The sequence below is a fragment of the Sander lucioperca genome, chromosome 10 (assembly GCF_008315115.2).
Source record: "Sander lucioperca isolate FBNREF2018 chromosome 10, SLUC_FBN_1.2, whole genome shotgun sequence".
Taxonomy (NCBI): Eukaryota; Metazoa; Chordata; class Actinopteri; order Perciformes; family Percidae; genus Sander; species Sander lucioperca.
Window position 1 is genome coordinate 4,646,565 of NC_050182.1, and position 21,899 is coordinate 4,668,463.

A 21,899-nucleotide genomic window follows, 5' to 3' on the forward strand; every position below is an offset into this window, starting at 1 on the left:
AGCTAAAGACACAGGGTAACGTTAGCTTAGGGGCTGGTAGCATGCAGCTAAAGACACAGGGTAACGTTAACATAGGGTCTGGTAGCATGCAGCTAAAGACACAGGGTAACGTTAGCATAGAGTCTGGTAGCATGCAGCTAAAGACACAGGGTAACGTTAGCATAGGGTCTGGTAGCATGCAGCTAAAGACACAGGGTAACGTTAGCATAGGGTCTGGTAGCATGCAGCTAAAGACACAGGGTAACGTTAGCATAGGGTCTGGTAGCATGCAGCTAAAGACACAGGGTAACGTTAGCTTAGGGGCTGGTAGCATGCAGCTAAAGGCACAGGGTAATGTTAGCTAAGTGGTAGCCTGCAGCCGCTCTTTTCCAGACACCATGGCGACTGCCGGAGTCGGAGATGACAAAACAGAACGGGAAAATCCTCCTGTTCCCCTGAAGCTTCCCCGCGTGGCAACAGTTTGCCTTCCCCGTGAGTGAGTTGTGGAAACAAACAACCAACGGTAGAGGCTTCAGTTGCACCTCGTTAAACTAATGGTGCAATCAACTGAACCTCTTAAATCTTGAGAAACTTGTAAAGTCCCTTCTGCCATCTAGTGGCTCTCATTGTGGCTTCGCTTCCCTGATTAAAATGTTTAAATCGAAAGTCAAATTGAATCGTGACACCCCTAGTTTTTAACTATATTTGACCCGGATAAAGGATTTGAGACGTCTGGATCTGAAGTTGTCAGAAAAACACGCTGCGCAAACGTTAACGACAGCTCGGCACGCAGCCCCTCCACCGAAAAGCCCAACAGCTTCTTTTTTTATATGATTTTTAACATGAATTTAAACGTTTTTTTGGGAAGGAATCTTAACCAGGAGACGCTGACTGCAAAGACGCCCGCTCTGTCTTTTGTTATTGTTTTGACTGAGAGATCCCGAGCAGCAGAAAATTATATAGTACACGTTTAAGTAAAAGTACAAAAGTATTAGCATAAAAATATGCTTAGTACCAAAAGTATGTATTGAGAGACGGACTAACAAATTGTTGGTTTGGGTCATGGGATTAGTTGGCAATAAGAAAAATAAAGAATAACAAGACACGTATCCTTTGAAATTTTGATTTAGGATTTTATATATTAGGATTAAAACACAGAAAATGTAATTATTTTTGCCTGTGAGTTTGTGAAATGATCCAGTACATTTTTAATAGGATCAGTGGTCATTAATCCTCATTTTTCTTCCACCAGCCGGAATAAAAAGCATGAAAAATCACTACGTAGTGATTTGTGAGGTTTTGAATCGACCCTCGGCAGACAGCTCATCACTAACTGCATAATTACACAGCTGCTGTCGCTCCATGTGGCTTTGTTTGTGTTTACAGCTAAACGGAAAGCTGATCTCACTCAACTGTGACTTGACATCAGAGAGCTGAATGAAATACTACATATCAGACTGTCAACACTGCAAACAGTGTCACTGAATATTAACACGGCAAAAAAACTCAAAAACATTTAAAGGGGTAACTACCGTTTTTTTCAACCTGGACCCTATTTTCCTGTTTCTGTTTCTAAGTGACTGATGGGAACAACAATCTTTGATATTGGTCCAGTCTTAAGCTTGGTTGCTGCAGTCAGCAGCAGCGAAACAAGCTACAAAGTAAGTTAATAGGGCAATTGTCCAGCTTGTATTTACCTTCATAAAAGAGCTTGTTTTGCCGCTGACAGGCTGTTCATGTTGCAAGTGTTAAATAAATGTTAAAAAATAAAAAAAAATGTTTATCACAAAAAATAAATAAAAAATGAGCAGATTGATTGAAATACATAGAGCTGGGCAATATATCGATATTATATCGATATTGTGATATGAGACTAGATACCGTCTTAGATTTTGGATATCGTAATATTGTAATATGACATAATTGTCTTTTCCTGGTTTTAGCATTACAGTAAAGTGATGTCATTTTCTGAACTTAGCAGACTGTTGTAACTGTTCCATTATTAGTCATTATATCCACATTACTGATGATTATTTATCAAAAATCTCATTGTGTAAATATTTTGTGAAAGCACCAATAGTCAACACTACACTATCGTTGCGGTATCGATAGAGGTATTTATTAGGGATGTCCCGATCAGGTTTTTTTGCCCTGGAGTCCGAGTCCGAGTCATTTGATTTTGAGTATCTACCGATACCGAGTCCCGATCCGATACTTCTATAATAATTCTACTTTATAATACCTCCAGACCGCAGACATACTCGCGCTTTCTGCTTCAAGCTGCTTCCGTGTTCTACTTTGCCGGCATTTAACCAATAGCGTCTCTGCAACAAAGTGATGTCATGCCGCACGCGTTGCTGTTTCTGTGTGGAGTCAAAAGGGTCTAACTCTGTGCCACCGCATAACTATAGATGTGTTAAAAAATAATGAGAATATATATACATGTATATCCGAGTCCTGATCGGGAGGTAACGTCCGATTCCGATCGAGTCTGAAACCACGTGATCGCGCCCGATTTCTGATCACGTGATCGGATCTGGACATCCCTAGTATTTGGTCAAAAATATCGGGATATTGGATTGTCTCCATATCGCCCAGCCTTAGAAATACAACAGATTTTTAAGTCTTAGCACATCTAACGGTTGTGTTATTTATTTACTTATCTGTCAGATCTACTCCTTGTGCTTTTAAATTCCCCCCAGCGGATAAATAAAGTTATTTGAATTATATTTATCTGCGTCAAGGAGACACTGATCGCTGCTATCTTTGATTACTACAAACTATCGTTTGTAGTAATCAAGATCTTCAGGGTCGACAAGCACAGCTCAGAAAATGAGTTAGGATGAGACAAATTATCAATACGGTATAAAAAAAATTAGTGATGTCAGTTAAACGCGTTATTAACGGCGTCAATTTTTTTATCGCGAGATTAACGTTCTTTTTGGCCTAGCAAACTTTGTCGTTTTTTTTCACATGCACGTTAGAAAAACTACAACACCACACCGGATCTAGCTAGACCGGAAACACAACAACAGGCACGCTGCACACACTTGTTTGGGCTTACGAGCCGGCCAAAGAGTAGTACATACCTGCAAACTAGTCGCTTTTTGGTGAAAATCGCCGTTTTAAATGGAAAAATGTCATCCACGTGAATCGTGTAGATCCAAAGAGTTTTTATTTGGGGGGGGGGGTCCGAGACCCGGAGCTAATACGGCACCGGTGCCTTAACGACCGTTCTCTACCGGACCGAATAGCAACGCGGATTTCGGTGCCTTATTTAGGTGCCACTTAAATGCCTGTGCTTCTCTCTGATGCTCCGAAAACGGACGTTAGAGGGAACTGAAACATCGCCTAGTTAACACTACACTTAGCAGCAGCTAACGTTAGCCTACCGTTAGCTAGCAGCTGGAGTAAACACGGTTAAAATGCTGACAGCTAAACGGTCTAAAGGGTGACTGTATTTACTGGAGAGGATCTAACACCAGACTGTAGCTGCCGTTGTCTGAAAAACACAGACTCAGTCTCGCCTCGCCAGCCTCGTGGTGCATTCAAAGTTGTTGTAAAATACCCTTTTCCCATCTAGTGGTTGTTTTCGCCGTTTTGTGCTCCTTTTTTTTTTTTTATTAGATCAACTTTTTATTGTTTTATATTTATGAACATACAGAACAGACAAATATAATTGAACAAGGTGCTCGTTTTTATAAATATATATATATATAATCTTTCGGTTCAGGCACCGTTTTAAAAGTATCGTATCATGTTGATAAGAGCATTAAAATGAGAAAAAATAATGGGACAAAAAGAAATCAAGGGACATTTAGAATAGAGAAAAATGTGCGATTAATTGCGAGTTAACTGACATTAAAGCGATTAATCGCGATTAAATATTTTAATCGTTTGACAGCACTAAAAAAATATATATATATGGATATGACATCAGAAGTAACGTATGCTGTCATGTGTTGGTGCAGTCAGGGTGTTTGTAACTCTGAACTGCTCTGATTTCTGGGGTTTTAACCATTTAAAGCTGTTTGACATTTAAGAAAACATTATGTTGATATTACTGTGTGTCAGAGAAGACATTCTGCCTTATGGTTCCTCTTCAGCTACACAGATATCACGATGTTTCCTAGATGAATTAGATGAATTATGAACCAAACATATATGTTCAATAGGGATGTAACGATGCATCGTGAATCAGTTAAAAATGGATGTAAATGTGTGAAGATAACAACCGGTTGAGATAAAAAAATTAATCACGATAGTTTTTTTTAAACAGCCTTGGGCGTAATCTACTTTAGATTTCACTTCTTTGATTTCGGACGTCACTATGGTACAAATCGTGAATCGTACTGAATCGTGAGTTTGAGTGTATCGTTACATCCTTAATGTTTAACCATTTAAGACATCAGTGACTCGATAATTTAAGGGTCTTGTGAGGCTGAAAATCAAACTAAGTGTATATACTGTAGGAGATAATAAAGATGTTAAAAGCACATACCACTGTAATGAAGCTGTCAACTGTTTCTCATACATATTGGGCTGAAAACTTCGCCAATGTTTCGAACTTGAAGATCCATTTCATTTCAATGTTTCTGTCTGAAGATGGATTTTGTCTCTGAAAAGGCTGCTGAAGTCGAGTAGATGGATGGACGGAGCAAAAGACAGATATCAGCTAAATATAGAAGTTTCTCTGTCCGTAACATTTCTGTTATCCAGAGTTAGTTTGTAAGTTTTTAAGTTGCCTTGAACATCAGTCCTGGTGTTTGCCACAGACCCATCGGAGCTGCGGTTGGTCTCTGAGGTCCGTCGGCTCCGACGTGGAGAACCAGCTGCACTGGCAGGCGTACGCCCGCAAACCTCTCCTCTTCTTCAGCTTGGCTCTGAGCTTCTGACGGTCTGGCATGTTGTTCCTACACAGACACAGACACACACACACAGACAGACAGACAGACAGACAGACAGACACACCGAGACAGACAGAGACAAAGAGACAGACAGACACACAGACAGACACACAGACACAGACAGAGACAGACAGACAGAGACAAGAGTGACAGAGACAGACAGACAGAATGTAGTTAAATAAAGTTTTATAGTTACTGAGGATATGAACTTAGTCTAATGCCTACTAGGGATGCACGATATTAGGAAAATATGCAATAACGTTGTTGAACATCGTGATAATGATATAACTTGCCATAAACAAACAGATATTAAAGTGTTCTCAGCTCTGCTGCTTTCAGTATTCTGCTAAAAAACAACAAATTGCTTGTTGAATTGAAAACAAATGAAAGGAAATCATTTACAACATTCTTTTATTGAACAAACTGAACATTGAATATAATATAAAAGGCAGCACTAAAAAAGGAATGACAGTCACATTTTAAAGTGCAGTTTTCTACTGATATTTTCTTTCAACTAACACAAAATCCCTGAGTGTCTTTCGTGATATGTTGCAGCCTTTCCCGATACGTTTATTGCGCCAGTTGATAATGCAATTACGATTAAAAAAAAAAACATATGTTGTGCACACCTAATGCCTACCATACATTAGAAGATTTTAGAAGACTAAAGTCTGACACCATCTCACATCAAAAGACAATCTGTCATAATGTCACTGAGTTTTTAGTCACAGACTAGAAGATTTAAAACTTAATATCAAACATGTTTGATTTTGTCGGAACTTCAAGACGGGGAAAAAGACTGACTCAGACTGAGTTTTATGACCACCGTACACCAAACGATTGAGACGACGGGAGCGCGCCTCAACTCTAATCAGACTCATGAATTCATTCCGATAATGGAGATTTCTCTGCGACAGTGGAATCGTTTGAAAATTAATTTGGTGTAAGGTCGGCATAAGTCAGATTAAATATCATACTCAGCTTGGAATCATTTATTTGACCAACATAATATTGATAAACAATAATAGTGGAAAGATTCTTCCACAGGAATGATGTTGATCTTTATTAAATTAAAACGTAAGCTAGTGCAAATGAGCCAACACAACCAGAGTTAAATAAGTGCCAGTCAAGTGCACTCAACATGCATGCAGTGCTTTTCCTCCTACTTTCATACTTACAAAGTTCCTTTCTTGAGCACTGAAAAGCTGCATTTTAATTCAAGCCATGACGCCTACATCACCAACAATTAGGAGAGCAATTATAAAAGTTATAATTGCTTTATATAATAATAAATATAACATTAAATAATAAAACAAATGTGTGGGTAGCCTCAGTAATGGATGTACACTTTCTATTCAGATGCTAAAACTACCTGGCATACGTGAGAAAAACAGGAGGAATATTCAGAGGATTGAGAAGGTGACGGGGAATATAAGACATCATTATTCTTTCTACTAACTTACTAACCAGTCCTTCCAGAGTTTTTTTGTGATTGTTGCGGGCAAAAATCCTTGATTATGCGGCACGTTTTCTTAAAAAATGCGATGGAATATGCGGGATATTTATGCAATTTTATGCGATGAAATTGCGGGAACTTGCAGAAACTGCGGTTTCAACATGGCTTCATCGCGGGGTTTGCAGCTTTTCGATGACGTTCACGTCGCGTAATTACGTCACTTCATAACGTTCCCATGGCGACAGGGGAAAATGGCTGCTCTTGTGTGAAGTAAACGCAACATTTTTCAACTTTCTGCTAAGATATATGTGACTTTTTTTGCAACAAAAATGCGCCGTATTTGAAAAAAATGCAGCCCCGCATAAATATGCGGACTTTGGCTGATTATGCATTGAATTATGCGATCGCATAATCACGTTTTTCTGGAGGGACTGACTAACTACTATCATATTATGTCAGATGCCAGATAATGTGTTCCCGATGGCATCATCGGTCTGTTGCCTTCATGTAGCTCGGGAAAGGGAAGTTTGGAGTACATGGGCCAGTTACCAGTTTCAAGATATACCACGGTTTAAAAAAGTCATGGTTTCAAAACCGCTAAAATCATCCGTCATACCGTTCCTGTGGTAGGAGCTGTTTTTTTTATAAGTTGTCAGGGACAGGAAGTGCAGTTTAGAAATCCCCCTTCCTGCCAGTGTGCAGTGTGTTTAAAAATAAAATACATTGGGTTCAATGGAAAAAAAGTTGTTTTTTATCCACACATTTCAAAATAATACATTTTAAAGCTGTAATAGCAATAGAGCAATATCATGATATTTCTGCTGAAGGTTATCATACCGTTAGAGTCTCATACCGGCCCATGCTTAGTTTGGGGTCCCCTGCTGGAGCTGCTGCCCCCGCAACCCGACCCCAGATACGCGGATGAGGATGGATGGATGGGGTGGTGATGGCGCAGTGGATATGACGCATGCCTGGGAGACCTGGGTTCGATTCCCACTCCGATACATCAACCAATGTGTCCCTGAGCAAGACACTTAACCCATAGTTGCTCCAGAGGCGTGCAACCTCTGACATATATAGCAATTTGTAAGTCGCTTTGGATAAAAGCGTCAGCTAAATGACATGTAATGTAATGTAATTGATGGATAACAAATTATGGATAAACTGCTAAATCTATTAATGAAGGGGAAAAAAGTATAATAATAAAACCTAATCAATTAATAGGGTTCAAGCTAAAAATAGTTACAGTCCATCCAGCAACTTCACTTAAATGTGTTTTAATAGATTCATTCAAAAACATTACAAATTACATTTAAATGTCAACAATAAAGCTGCAACTCTGATTATTTTCCTTTTGCAGCTTGTTGGTCAAAGTTCTCCTGCTGCTGCAGGATGATAACACCGACGTGAACAGAATAAAGGACAAACTCATCATCCTGAGTGTTTCTGAGTGTTTCAGAGTGCTCTGAACTTAACAAAATAACACTAAAGGTAAATTACACACTTGGAAGAAAAAGCACTGCTTAGTGCTGAAATGTCAGAGGCATTAGGGGTGTAACGGTTGACATACGTGTATCGTTACACCCCTAATATATATGTATAGTGTGTTTTATGTTGGTTTGTTGACAGGTTTTTGTAATGTTATTTTAGGCACTGAAAGGCTGTTACAGTTTTCTTACTGCACACAAATGTGACTTTTCTATCTGGAGAGTTAAACAAAAACAGATAAAAATGAATAAACTAACTCACTAGTGTGATTGATATTCCCTTGATTGCACAATCAAGAGATCTCTTATCAAAACAACCCAACACAAATGTGTTTGATATTCCCTGGATTGGACAAAAACATAATTTAGTAAACCAAATAAATAATCTACAGCTACAGAAAATAGTTTCGGCGTTATGTTACATTACGGTAAAAGTTCTTCACAGACGATGGCTGTAAAAATGAATTTACAAAATTCAATGACTTTTTCAAAAAACGTTAAGGATTGTACTAATCCAGGCCTAGAAAATTAGATTCAATTCAATTCAGTTAATTTAAGAAGGGGACAATGCAAATTAATAAAACACATGATTGAATATGGGTTAAAATGCCATAATCAGCCAAAAGGCGATTTTAAATCTGAAGTCCCCTACAGTGTTAAAAAGGCTTTTAAAAATCCAAATAAAAAAGAGAGAAAGACAACACAAGCAGAGCAGAACTTAACACAAAACAAGACATGGCAGCGACACCAAAAAGATTGGCAACAAACAAATCATAAAGCAGAACAGGGTACACGGAAAACAACAAAGATTAGAAAAGACACAGCTGTTGTTGTGTGTGTGTGTGTGTGTGTGTGTGTGTGTGTGTGTATATATATATATATATATATATATATATATATATATATATATATATATATATATATTAAAATGCCATGACTTTTTGAAGTAGTAGTTTTCAAATAGACGCACCAAACCATAATTATGTAACATTACGTTAAAAGTTATCCAAAGAAGATCACTGTATAAATGAATTTCATTAAACATTACAAAATTAAATGACATTTCCAAAACCTTTTTTTAAAGATTTTACTAATTCCACGACATTTTCAGGGCTGAAAAATTAGATGTTGAAATCTCATGACTTTTTCAAGTTGACCGTAGGAACCCTGTGAGATGCAAACGGCTGCGGCACAAACAGACTCGGAGCGTAAAGACAGCGAAGTGAAGAAAAGAGCTATGACTGAGGCTTTTCGGGTCGTAAAGCCATTAGACAGACTCTGGTGCAGGGTCACGCACCGAACCAAAACCATCCAGCAGCTCACAACAACAACAACAACAACAACAACTGGAGCAAACAAAATAAAACCATCTTTCTATAGAGGACAGGCAATACCTGAGCTCATTCGTTTATCTCTGTTCATTAAACTGACTCTGTGGGAAAGCTGAATGGAGCCAGAGTGTCAACAATTAAAATGAAATGATGACTAATCTACTCACAGCAGCTCTGGATCTTATTTACTTTTTACAGCACATTCACTGCATGTGTTTAATTTCAACATATTTAAATAAAAAATGTGGATGAAAACTGAAACTGTGACTTTAAATTAAATCAGACAAATAAATTGTAAGATGGAATATGATAGGGAGACAATATAGGAAATTGGAAAAAAAAAAAAGTACATTTAAAAAAAATGTCTTTTAAAAGGCATGTTGACAGTCCCCATTTAAATCTGAATTAATTGATATTTTTGATCACTTGGGGCAGACAAACAAAAAACCTGCCACGCCATAAAATGTATTAATTGGCACATTTGCTGATCATTTTATAACTTTTTTAGAAATAGTTTGTAATTGCATCTTCATTAATGACTATTTTAACGTAAAATTATAGACAGCATGTCTATAATTCTACGTTAAACCCGTTAAAACCCGCCTCAAGTTTTATGAACTTAAATTCTTCATTTTCTAACTGAAAACCAAAATTAAACTCCACTCAACATCTTGAGTTTCCTTCCTTCCTTCCCTCCTTCCTTTTCTACTTGTTATCTCTCAGCTCCATATGCTGCACATGAACTGATGCACCCCCCACCCCCATATTATTATTATTATTATTATTATTATTATTATTAGGGATGTCCAGATCCGATCACGTGATCGGAAATCGGGCCCGATCAAGTGGTTTCAGACTCGATCGGAATCGGACGTTACCTCCTGATCAGGACTCGGATATATATGTATATGTATTCTCATTATTTTTTAACACATCTATAGTTATGCGGTGGCACAGAGTTAGACCCTTTTGACTCCACACAGAAACAGCAACGCCTGCGGCATGACATCACTTTGTTGCAGAGACGCTATTGGTTAAATGCCGGCAAAGTAGAACACGGAAGCAGCTTGAAGCAGAAAGCGCGAGTATGTCTGCGGTCTGGAGGTATTATAAAGTAGAATTATTATAGAAGTATCGGATCGGGACTCGGTATCGGTAGATACTCAAAATCAAATGACTCGGACTCGGACTCCAGGGCAAAAAAACCTGATCGGGACATCCCTAATTATTATCATTATTATTAAATAAATATAGCTGAACAGACAAAGACAAGAGCGGCACCTACTACATAAGTAAAATCCGAAAGGAGGACGTTACACTCTCGCCCACACTGTTTTGTTGACGGGTGGTGTTTGCAAAGTGCAGAGAAGAAACACAACAGGGATGACGAAAAGATCGAACAATAAATAAATAAAAAATATTAAGAACTCAGTATTTAAATAAACACAAATAGTACACTCGTTAGGAACAATCGGTTACAGTCGATAGTCCTTTAGGCTCTTAAATGAGTTTTTTCTCTGCAGAGAAAAACCTTAATTGCTGCAATCATTCCCTTGGTTTAGTTTCTGGATTTTATGTGTGTTTAGTGGTCTAAAATCAAAATATCTCTGCTTGTTTGTATTCCAGTCACTGGTCTGCAGATGAAGAATTGTTCCCCCTGAGATGAAAAAAGGAAATTGCTTTTATTTGGTATGTGGGGAATGTGGGAGAAAAACAACAACTTATTGTGGGAGAAAAACAACAACTTATTTTCCAATTTAATGTGTTTGTAAGTTTGAAATGGCTTATTGAGGTATTAACAAAAGTTCTTTAATCTTAAAGTAACTTTGGAAACGTTCACCTCTTCTAAATGTCTGTTTCACAGCTCAATACTGCCACCTTGTGAACAGACTGAAAACTTCACCCACAACCAACTATTTCTGACAATTATTTCTAATTTTGATTTCACATTCGAAATAATGATTTGATGCATATATGTAAGTAAGTTTCAAGTATGTTACATATGGCTCCCTGCTCACTTTTCTGTATTTTCTGTGTGTGATACAACAACAACAAACCCTGCCACCACAGGCAGATTCATCATGAATCAGAGCGGCCTAATGAAGTGGGCGTTCAGACCGAAAACAACAGTCACGTTGGAGGGGGCGTGATGTTTCAGATGTTACCTGAGAAAGACACTGTTTAGTCTTTGCTCACCGACTGTGGGCGACGTGAGGTGAACAGAGCTCATACAATCTGGGACAGAAGTTACACAAAGTGTTGCTTTTTGTAAGACTTTCCTCTAAACTGTGATTTCTCTCCCTCATTCATTTTACTTCTTCATTAGTCTCACATTACCAGCTCTATCTCCACATCGCTGTGGCGTAAGGTCTGCCTACACCACAAACACATTGTGGGATTATACGTAGAAAAAAAATGCTCCTGGTTGTTTGCATTTCTTTAAACCAATCATAATCGTCTTGGGCGGCGCTGAGCTCCGGACGCAGCGATGGTGGCTCTGCTAAATAGTCTCAGGAAGGAACTTGTTTTGGTGGAACATTTGCACCCCGCAAAAGAAAACGCCGCATAAAATATTAATTGAAGTTAACTGTTGACACAATACAGTAACATGAGCTATTTAAATTAGCTGATACATGGTTAAACCTCATTGGCTCTTACCAGTGTATCTCCGTGTGTACTTCGTCTACAGCAATCTCACCAATCTGTCCCAAAATGTCCCAGTTAGAGAGGAAACGACCTAAACGTATTCTTTGTAAATCTTTACAGTCATTCCCCGAAAGAACCAAGCAGACCTGCCATGTTGCATGATCGAAATGTTCTTCAAAACTTGACATTTTTTAACGTGTAGCTCGCTAGCTCGAAGTTTTTTGTTGTTTCCCGTAGCGAAGGGATTTTGAGAACAGCAACACACAGAGAGCAGAAGGTGAGGGATAAAGCCTGACATCCGGCGCGTGACGTCAGGCTTTATCCTGGAAATGTACTTCCATTAACTACTTCTTCAAGGAACAAAACAAGAAAAAAAGTCTTTTGGTTGAACTGGTCACGACTGGCGAACATGTGCAACAAATGTGACAAGGAGCGGTAAACACTGCTTAGTTTTAAGGGGTCACAAGCTTCAAAGGTTGGGAACTTCTGGCATTCTCTGCATGTGCAATAACAAAAACAGAAAATGTCAAATGTACTGACCTGACAAAGATCCACGTTGGTAGAAAGCGGTGGAAGAATGAGTCTGAATTTTGTTTGAATTGTCCCCTCTTAACATGTTCTGAATTTCAATGCCTTGTTGTAAAGTGCGAGCGTCTGCAGACTCACCTGAGGAACAGGTAATCACAGGACATGTCCCACTCACAGTCATCAAACATCAGCACCCGGAAGTCACAGGAAGTACACCTCAACTGGTGGCACGACCTGTTGATACAGATCGCTGGTCAGTAATTATTATATACAGAAGTGTGTTTTTTACAGTTAATATAAAAAGTATTTAGTATTTTAGTCTTTAATACATCAAACACGCTACCTTGGTATAACTGATTTCAACAAACAAAGGTATGTTGGGGATAGCTTGGTGATCCCTTAGATAATCCGTACCAGTTGGGCTGGGTACCGAACTTCGTCACTTTTAAGCACCGACCGATTTTCCTCCACAGTATGGAAAAATGCCTTGCTATTCAATACCAAATTCCAATACCTAAGAAGTAAATCCTATCAGCGTCAGTGAGTCAGTAAGCATGCAGCATGCTTCTATCAAGATCTAATAATTCTTGTGATTGGCTGTCTAACGTTACACGTCGTAGAGCATGCAAGAAACACACTGTTAGGCACAGAGAATTTTTAAAACCGAGACGCCCCACCTCAGATTATCTTAGAATTAGCATTCTTTCACCCCAGAGTCACCAAAGTAAATATTGGACCTTTATTTGGACAAGCCATTTTTTCATATCCCCTCAACAATCTGACACTGAAATGGCATTTTTCAGACGACAAAAATTAACTTTGTACAAGACCTGTTTCTGTCTCAGCAACAAACTCTCGCCAGATCTGGCAACATGGATAAGCTAACTTCAACTAATGTTTGTGAACGCCGTAGTCTATATCCTCGATGTTCCACTTACGGGATTGCTCCGGTGCCGCAGGAAATTCCGCCGGATACATGGATGTACGTTTCCTTCCTTCCTTCTTGGAATTTTAAACTCTGGTGGATTTGTGAGGACTATGGTTAACTGCTCCTCAGATCTCTGCAGGGTAAATCCAGACAGCTAGCTAGACTATCTGTCCAATCTGACTTTTCTGTTGCACGACTAAAACTACTTTTGAACGTACACATGTTCCACCAAAACAAGTTCCTTCCTGAGGCTATTTTGCAGCAGCTCCGTGTGGAGCTTAGCGCAGCCCAAAACTATTGTGATTGGTTTAAAGAAATGCCAATAAACCAGAGCACGTTTTTCTCCCATCTAGGAATGCTTTGTGGACTAGCCAGACTCCACAGCGCTGTGGAGGAGGGTCTGGCAAAACGAGACTAGGAACGCCGTAACAAAACATTTTTTTGTGATGCTAAAAATGTCTTTTAGCTGTGTTAATAGCAAATGTTAGCAAAAGAAAATATTAATAAATTATGCAAATATAACCCATCCACACAACGTTCACTACACTTTTAAATGAGGCCACGCCCATTTAGGAGACAATAAGTGTGTACCGTCTTGTACTATTGGCGAGGGGTGTTATCTTTAGTTATGGAGCTCCGGTGTGTGTGAATTTTTGAGAGGCTTGATTACAGTGTGTGTCATACAGGTGCTAAAAAAATATTTTTAAAAATGTACCGTAATCTGTAATGTTGTAATTTCTTTTTGTTAAAATAGTTTGTAGAAAATCGGTATCTAAAAAAGGAACTGGAATCGAATTCAGAGTATCTGTTCCAGACATTTTTTAACGATACCCAGCCCGGTCATCATTATAAAACATAAACAGGCGAAACATGACAGACGCTTGCGTTATAAAATCAGTTTTTCACACCTCTTGGATGTGGCTGTTCCTACACCGTTTGTGACAGAGCTCCCGCCAACGAACACAGGACAGCACCTGGATGCAACACAAACAGCGCAGATTGTCTCAAAGCACAAAGAAAATCAGCATCCAAATTTAAGAGAATCACACAAGCCGACAGAACCGGAACAGAAGACGAACAGCATTATTATTGCAGAACCTGGGAAACGTTATTAGAAATGTGAAACCTAGTCCGTTATTTCATACATGTATACGCATATTTAAGAGACAAAAATACTTCCAAAAGAAAAGTTACTGCCAGTTAGTTTGGTGGTTAATTCAGTAAAAAGACCAAACATGTCGGCTGAACAAGTCAAAGGCAACTGGATTTAAATTGAATGAAGACACACACAAAGCTACAACCAAACTTTCTAAATGTCTGAGTGCATTTTCTAATTTTCAGCCGGTAATTATTATTACCGGCTGAACTCATTCACTCACTTTCTCCCTCCAGACTGAGACGGCAGCTTCTTCTCTGCTTGGGTTCCTTTAGGAAATGCTTCAGTCTGAGATAAAAGAACAGATCAGAGATCAGACCAGGTTAAATATACATTCTTGAAGTAGAAAATGTAATTGAAAATGTTTCAATGAATTTAAACCTGAATAGATATATTACCACCTGTGTTTGTCACCGTGCCTAATGCAACATTCATGTAGATGTAGTCACTTTGCAAACCCAGGTGTCTATCGCCTCTAATTTGTTTTTCATAAGACGGCCAAGACTTGGAGATGAGACAGCTGCATGATAATCATTTTTGGAAGGGAAATAATTTGCTCCTGAGCTGTACATATTTGAGATACTGGCACTTTAGCTGAGTATTTCCATTATACAAAATGGTAGGCGTATATTTTTTTTACTACATTTACTTTGTTGGCAAAGCACTTACTTTATTTATGCAGGGAAGAAAAAGACTGCAAGCTGGTAAACATGGATACAAACAAAGTACTTAAAAATTAGGCTTTGCAAACATTTGGTGAGAAAGAAAAGGCACTGTACTTGTTTGTTAGACCTCAAAGATACACACAGTGCATTCTAAGTGAGCAACACTGAGTGTAAACACAACTTCTCTCATGTCAAATATCTTGGTATCATCCTTGACTCCAACTTGTCCAACTTCAAAAAAAACAAGTGAAAAAAAGTAATCCGAATAACTAAATACAACATAGCCAATTTTAGGTATATAAGAAGCTGCCTAACAACTTCAGCAGCAAAATTATATTTGGATTCAATGATTATCCCTCATCTACTATATTGTATGACAAGCTGGACGCAAGCAAAAGATACAACCCTTAAGCCTGTTCTTTCTTTGTATAAACAGGCCCTCAAAGTGTTAGACAGAAAACACAATACTTATCATTATTGTAAAATTCTTAACAAACATGGCATCCTTAGTTGGGAAAATCTAATTAAATACAATGACATCTGCCTAATGTTTAAAATCCTGAATGGCAAAGCTCCTCCACCGCTCAATACTTTTATTAAACATAAAAATTCTAACAATAGAACTACTCGGTCTGTTCTGAGAGGGGACTGTGTAACCCCTTACAGATCCAGCTCCTTCAGTCAATCGTGCTTTTCTGTTAGAGCCTCTAATAGGCAGAAACTGCACCACCTACCATAACTTCACACAAAGTCTCAAGGCCTCAGACTTGTGAACATTTTTAATCTCCTAGTATTTTTTATAATGTTGTTGTTATTACTGCTGACCTGCTGCTAACATGTTTGATGTTTTGATGTCTTGCCCGGTATCAAATTTAGCTCACCCTGCATTTCTTGGGTATGTATGAATAATTAATTTGTATTTTAACTATTTTACCATCGTATTAACCTGTGCTGTATTAACACCTCCCTCATGAGTGATGTAGCCTATTTCACCTTTTTATTACTGCTTGTTACGGCTTTACATGGTTGAACGGTGCAAGAAGATGGCTCGGGTCTGAGTTGCTTTGCTGTGTTTTGATGCTTGCATGGCTTCTTATACTGAATGGGGATACTGTTGATGTGTAACTGTGCAAATGTCTTGCTGCTTCCTGTAGCTCTGCATGGCTTAGTGAGAAAGCGTATGTGTTGCTCTAGCGGTCTGTACGGTGTCTTGTTGACTTCTGTCTGTATAGTTTAACCTGTACTAATGTCTCGCTGTTTCCTGTTGCTCTGGTCTAAAATCATCTGGCCAAAGGACTACAGTTGAAAATTAGCCGGCTGGCTAACACTGGCACATTTACAGAAATGTTAATTAATGTGTGTTGTCCTTTATGAAATAAAGAATAAGAATAACAACTTCACGGGACCCTTTCCTGAAAAATGTTGCATTGTTAGAGTTCAAACAAGACAAGTGTTCTGTATATTTGGAGTAGACATGCCAAATACAACCTTCAAATACTTACTACAGGCCAGGGTTTCTCTTATATCCTAAAGATAAATGTTTAATTTATTATAAGTGTATTCATTTGTATGATGTTAGAAGAGGTGAGTACAATGAGTACTTCAATTAGTTTAGTGCTAACACTGTGAGAAGTGTTTCCCTTGTTTTTTGAATACTTTAACTTCACTAAAAATGCTTTTGCCTCATAGTATGGCTTTTATTTTAAGTAACTATTTCCTTCCCAGCACTCACTGAGTCTACATGTCGTCACAGGTACACTTATATACACACACACACAGGTGTGTAGTCACCTTAATCTTTATCTGAGAAAGACCATTTGCGGTTGAAAAGTCGTCCATATGGAGAAAGAGAAAAAATTGGGAACGTGATAGCAGTGTGCAGGGATTTTTTTCGTCATCTTTTCATAAAAAGTACACGTTCACCTTTAGTTGAGGGGAATCGCTGAAGTCTTCCTCCAGTAGTTCTTCCAGAAGCGCGTCAATATCGTCAGTGACGCTGCTTATCGGCTGTTCAGGTTTTGTGGCACTAAATCAGAGGAAACAAACTCATGAATTAAACATCAATTCATACTTTTGACAGTAAACCTCTATGTTTACGATTCATCAATTTAAACCTTACAGTTTTTTATTTCTTGTCATGCCAATCTCACATGGGATTACAACACACCACAAACTTATTTAGCAAACGTCTTCTGGGCGCATATACAAATCATTTGGAGAAATACATGAATACAAATATTTACATACACACACATATATACACACACACACACACACACACACACACACACACACACACACACACACACACAGTGCGTGGCACTATCTTTATGGGGACCCGTCATTGACATAATGCATTCCCTAGCCCCTTACCCTAACCTTAACCATAACAACTGCATGCCTAACCTTAACCCTTACCCTCACCCTAACCATAACCTAATTCTAACCCTAACCCTAAAACCAAGTCTTAACCCTTAAACAGCCATTTAAAGTTGTCCGGACCCCACAAATATACTGTATTTCCGGTTTTTGGACCCCACGAATATTGTTAAACAAGAACACACACACACACACACACACACACACACACACACACACACACACACACACACACACACACACACACACACACACACACACACACACACACACACACAGGGCCTCTTCTCCTGGCTAATTTATAAGTTTCACATGTGAACAGCCATCTCAGTCTTTGAGCATCATCCATATTTACCAAATCAATCTCTGCTTTTATCTTACTAAACAAAGAATCACGCTGTTCACAATAAACAGGAAAAGGTAAAAGCCCAGATCTCACTTGAACACATAGAGATCTTTGCCTTTTTGACCAATTATATACAACATAATTCTCTGTGCCATATTCCGGTTTTATCGTCACAAAAATATGCAATTTTGGCTTAGCCCATATATCGTCAGCCCACTGCTTTTTGTCTTTAGCAAACACAGATTCTTTAAACAAAGTGATATTCAGCTATTCATTATTAAGAAACAACTCACCAAAACCATAATTACAAAACAATTTGCATATGTCGTTAGACCAAGGACCAAGAATGTGTTTATCCCAGAGAAATATTTTCCTTGTCAACCTATTTGCGTCCATATCTAATAGACGATTCCATAACTGGGCCATACATATCTTCCAACGAGCCTCACATGATTCCCATCCCATGTCTCCCACTATTGACAATGTTGGAGCATATTTGTGCACACCCAAAAAATATCTTATGGCACTATTTTGCACTAATTCACAATTAGACATATTTCTAAGTTCTCTAACCCCCATAATATAATCAAGTATAGTATTACACATACTGATATTTTATAAGCTGATTTGAGTATTTTTAGACACAATGTTTGCTTTCAGTATTTCTCCAGAATATATGTCCTGGTAGTTTGGAGAGTGGAGTGTTTAGAGCTTTGTGTAGGGAATTATAAATATCAAAATTTGTTCTGGTGTTTAGTTTATTTTTTGAGGGGGGTAAGTGGTGTGTTGGGTGGACTTCTCATGACTTTAGTATTTCTAAAATCCTGGCCACAGGATAATAAATAAATTAGTGACATGGAACTTTCTGTTATTCTGGTTTTGCACATTACATTATACAATATATACATTATATTTTACACTGTAAGGAATGCAATCGTTATGTTAAACACAACAAAGATAGGTATATATTTCATTCTGAACACAAGCTAACTATTGCTGACATTCTGCACACATTAGCTTGTAGCATAATTAGCTTACGTTTAAGCCCTTTAAGGCCCAGAAGATACAGCTCGTCAGACGTTATCAACACAGAGATGCTTAACAGCCGCGCAGAACACCCCAGTCCTAAACGTTAGCTTATAGCTAACATAAGCTAGCCGCATTAGCAATGTTTACCTGTATTTTCTGTGCCCTTCGTCGTCTCTCCCGCATTTGCCAGCCTCGCTCTGGTCCACGCAAGCCGAAGATGCGACAGAAACGTTGCGACAAAACTTTTTTTCAACTTCATCTAGAAGTTCGTCCAGGTCGTCTTCATCATCCATGTTTGGGCTTTGGTGCTTTCCAAGCTAGCACCCTAGCACACAGCCATAGACTGCACACAGCAAGCAAGCGGAGTACGATCAGAGCGTTCGTCGTTGCTAAGTAACGAGGGAAAAGAGGGGAAATGGAGCGACACCGCCTTCAAAATAAGTGTCATTAAAAATGAATGTAGCTACAACAAATGCCCTTCCTTCCGACTTTACTGAGTCCCAACGGTGATATTTCATTAAAGATATTTTTTGTTTTACCTTTAAGTTAAGATTGTATTAATTCCCAGGGGGTTAATTCAGATGTCAAAGCAACATAATAAGCAGCTAAGAGGTAGGAAAATATAATGTTTGTAATAACACATTAAATAAATTACATTAACAAGCTACATTCTGTACGCTTAACGGCTCTACCTATACCTAAGGATTTTGTTTTGAAACTGTGCATAGAAGTACTATTCTTTTCTAATTCTGCGTTAGCACAACGCTAGGGCTTAACACATTAGTGATAAAATACTACCAAAGGACACGCTGTTGTTAGATGTGAAAGGAAACAGACGTTTTTTGATTCAAGAAAAGAAAAAATACTACGTTGTCGGCAGGATTCGAACCTGCGCGGGGAGACCCCAATGGATTTCTAGTCCATCGCCTTAACCACTCGGCCACGACAACCGGATAACGCTATGTGGGTTATCAAAGTACATATAAACTAGTGGTACGAAAGAATGACTCCTTATATGAGTTCTCTCATAACTGTTTTGAATATTATATTACAGCTAATTGGTAGAATTTGATTTTCCTGTTATCTTACGGTCAAAACAAAACAATATCTCACAGAGCAGTTAGAAAGTTATATAAATAAAATACATTTGTAGATAAAGACCTTCCTTGAAAATAAAATAGTAGTTATTAAAAGGGTCATGAAATAATCCTCTGGTGGACAAATGAAATAGCCTGTTTTGAGCAGATACCACGTTAGGCTACAGTTAAGTGTTAGCAAGCTATCATAAGCTAACGTTAACGTTGATGTAGCCTACTGCCTTATTGAGAGTGAAAAAAAGATTTGTCTTTTATTCTTTAATGAGTAGCTATGATGCTGAATTGTTTAATAATTGTAGTTTGTGTCAGATGTTTATGAGAATTTAAAAAATCAAGTTTTGGGGGGGAAAAAATCAATCAAAGTTCCCGTTAGCTACAGGCTATATCCATGAGCTAACTAACTCACGTTAGCTCAGCTAGCTAACGTTTACTTTGATGTCCAATTCAAGACACCAGAATTGTTTTCAACGTTAGCCTTCAACAAATAAAAATGATTTCATTCACAATCTTGTCGTCCACCAAACTGAGTGAAATATTGTAAAGATATGTGTATGTGTGTGCGAGACTGTGTGTTTAACTATATTTGTGGGGTCCAAAAACCGGGGAATACAGTATACTTGTGGGGTCTACACAGCCTTGTGGGGCCCAAAATGCTGGACCCCACAAGGTTAAAGGTCTGTTTGCGGGTTAAGACTTGGTTTTAGGATTAGGGTTAGAATTAGGTTATGGTGAGGGTGAGGGTAAGGGTTAAGGTTAGGCATTTAGTGGTGATGGTTAAGGTTAGGGTAAGGGGCTAGGGAATGCATTATGTCAATGACATTTTACACATTTATTTAAATTTATTTTATCGTTATTAATACGTACTGTGTGTATATGTTTATACTTATATTGTTTATATCTTTTTATCCTTCTTATATTTGTATGTGTGACATGCTCCAACAACACCATGACAAATTCCTCGTATGTGCAACGTACTTGGCAATAAAGTCCTTTCTGATTCTGATTCTGATTCTGATGACGGGTCCCCACAAAGATAGTGAAACAAACGTGTGTGTGTGTGTGTGTGTGTGTGTGTGTGTGTGTGTGTGTGTGTGTGTGTGTGTGTGTGTGTGTGTGTGTGGATTCAACCCAGTAACATCCATGTGACTTCACTGCAGTCATTTAGCTTTCATAGCTGAGTATAAGCTCTATATTTGCTTTATATGTCAGTCATGTTGTCAGTTTTATACATCAGAGGAATTGTTATTTTCACTGAAAATCTGTAACTGTTTCATTAAGTAGGCGTAGTTGTTTGCATAATGAGTATAAATACTGATAGAAGTCTCTGAAAAGACGAAAGGTTGACACCGTCTCACATCTAAAAACAATCTGTCAAAGAGGCCAGGGTTTGGGGGATCTTACAGGGTCACAGTTACTTAACTTCACTACCAATGAACACACCTAATGACCTTTGCTCGCAATCTCTCTGTTTTACAGGAAGTGTTATTTCGAAAAAGTCCCGCTGCATTTAAATGATGATTAGGCGATAGTAAAGTGTCACATTGGGGGGGTGGAAGAAAAAGTACAGGCTATGCTTAGGTGCTGCAAATATACGCCTGAGCAAAGGAAACAGAGCGTGGTTTTGTTAGAGAAGATGTTAACTTCCCCAAAAACTAAAGTTTGAACTGACATTAATACTGTGTGTGATAGAGGGGGGTTTCCATCAGGTGTGTGTATCCTGTGCAGGGCTGAGGGCGCTTGAAATGAAAACGTTACGAGTGGCATTGAGATAAGAAAAACAACATTTCAATGATTTTTCAACGTTCTTTTTTAAGGAACAAATAGCATCCATAAAAATAATGGTAGTTACATTTTAAAGTGCAGTTTTAACTAGACAACAACTTACACCGGTATTTGACAATGGAGACATAAACACAGGCATTAAACATAGTTCCATTTGTCTGGGAAAAACATGTCGTCACAAAT

At 38.4% G+C, this 21,899-nt stretch overlaps 1 protein-coding gene, 1 long non-coding RNA gene and 1 other non-coding gene across 4 annotated transcripts; all 3 read right to left on the reverse strand.

Annotated features, from left to right (window-relative positions):
* Positions 1-1,264: 1,264 nt before the first annotated feature.
* Positions 1,265-1,664, reverse strand: LOC116064472. The gene is made up of 2 exons (XR_004108536.2): positions 1,571-1,664; positions 1,265-1,531 (listed from the first exon to the last, which is right to left on the reverse strand). It is a non-coding gene; the product is annotated as an uncharacterized LOC116064472 (long non-coding RNA).
* A 2,915-nt stretch (positions 1,665-4,579) lies between these two features.
* Positions 4,580-21,610, reverse strand: c10h8orf37 (chromosome 10 C8orf37 homolog). 2 transcript variants are annotated; one of them, XM_031319511.2, is made up of 8 exons: positions 21,600-21,610; positions 19,506-19,508; positions 18,985-19,162; positions 17,007-17,109; positions 14,642-14,706; positions 14,171-14,236; positions 12,473-12,568; positions 4,580-4,892 (listed from the first exon to the last, which is right to left on the reverse strand). In XM_031319511.2, the coding sequence occupies exons 3-8, from the start codon at positions 19,128-19,130 to the stop codon at positions 4,733-4,735; spliced, it is 636 nt and encodes a 211-aa protein (XP_031175371.1). In that variant the 5' UTR covers positions 19,131-19,162; positions 19,506-19,508; positions 21,600-21,610; the 3' UTR covers positions 4,580-4,732. The 2 variants fall into 2 exon arrangements, with proteins under 2 accessions (XP_031175371.1, XP_031175362.1); XM_031319502.2 differs by lacking the exons at positions 19,506-19,508; positions 21,600-21,610 and having other exon boundaries at positions 18,985-19,238.
* trnas-aga lies at positions 19,706-19,787 on the reverse strand. The gene has a single exon. It is a non-coding gene; the product is annotated as a tRNA-Ser (tRNA).
* Positions 21,611-21,899: the final 289 nt, after the last annotated feature.

Coding starts and splice junctions, on each gene's coding strand:
- c10h8orf37 (XM_031319511.2), bottom strand. CDS start 19,130: ATGGATGATGAAGACGACCTGGACGAACTTCTAGATGAAGTTGAAAAA. Junction 17,110..18,984: donor GAAGGGCACAGAAAATACAG/GTAAACATTGCT, acceptor CCTCTGATTTAG/TGCCACAAAACCTGAACAGC. Junction 4,893..12,472: donor TGTGATTACCTGTTCCTCAG/GTGAGTCTGCAG, acceptor GTGTCTGTGTAG/GAACAACATGCCAGACCGTC.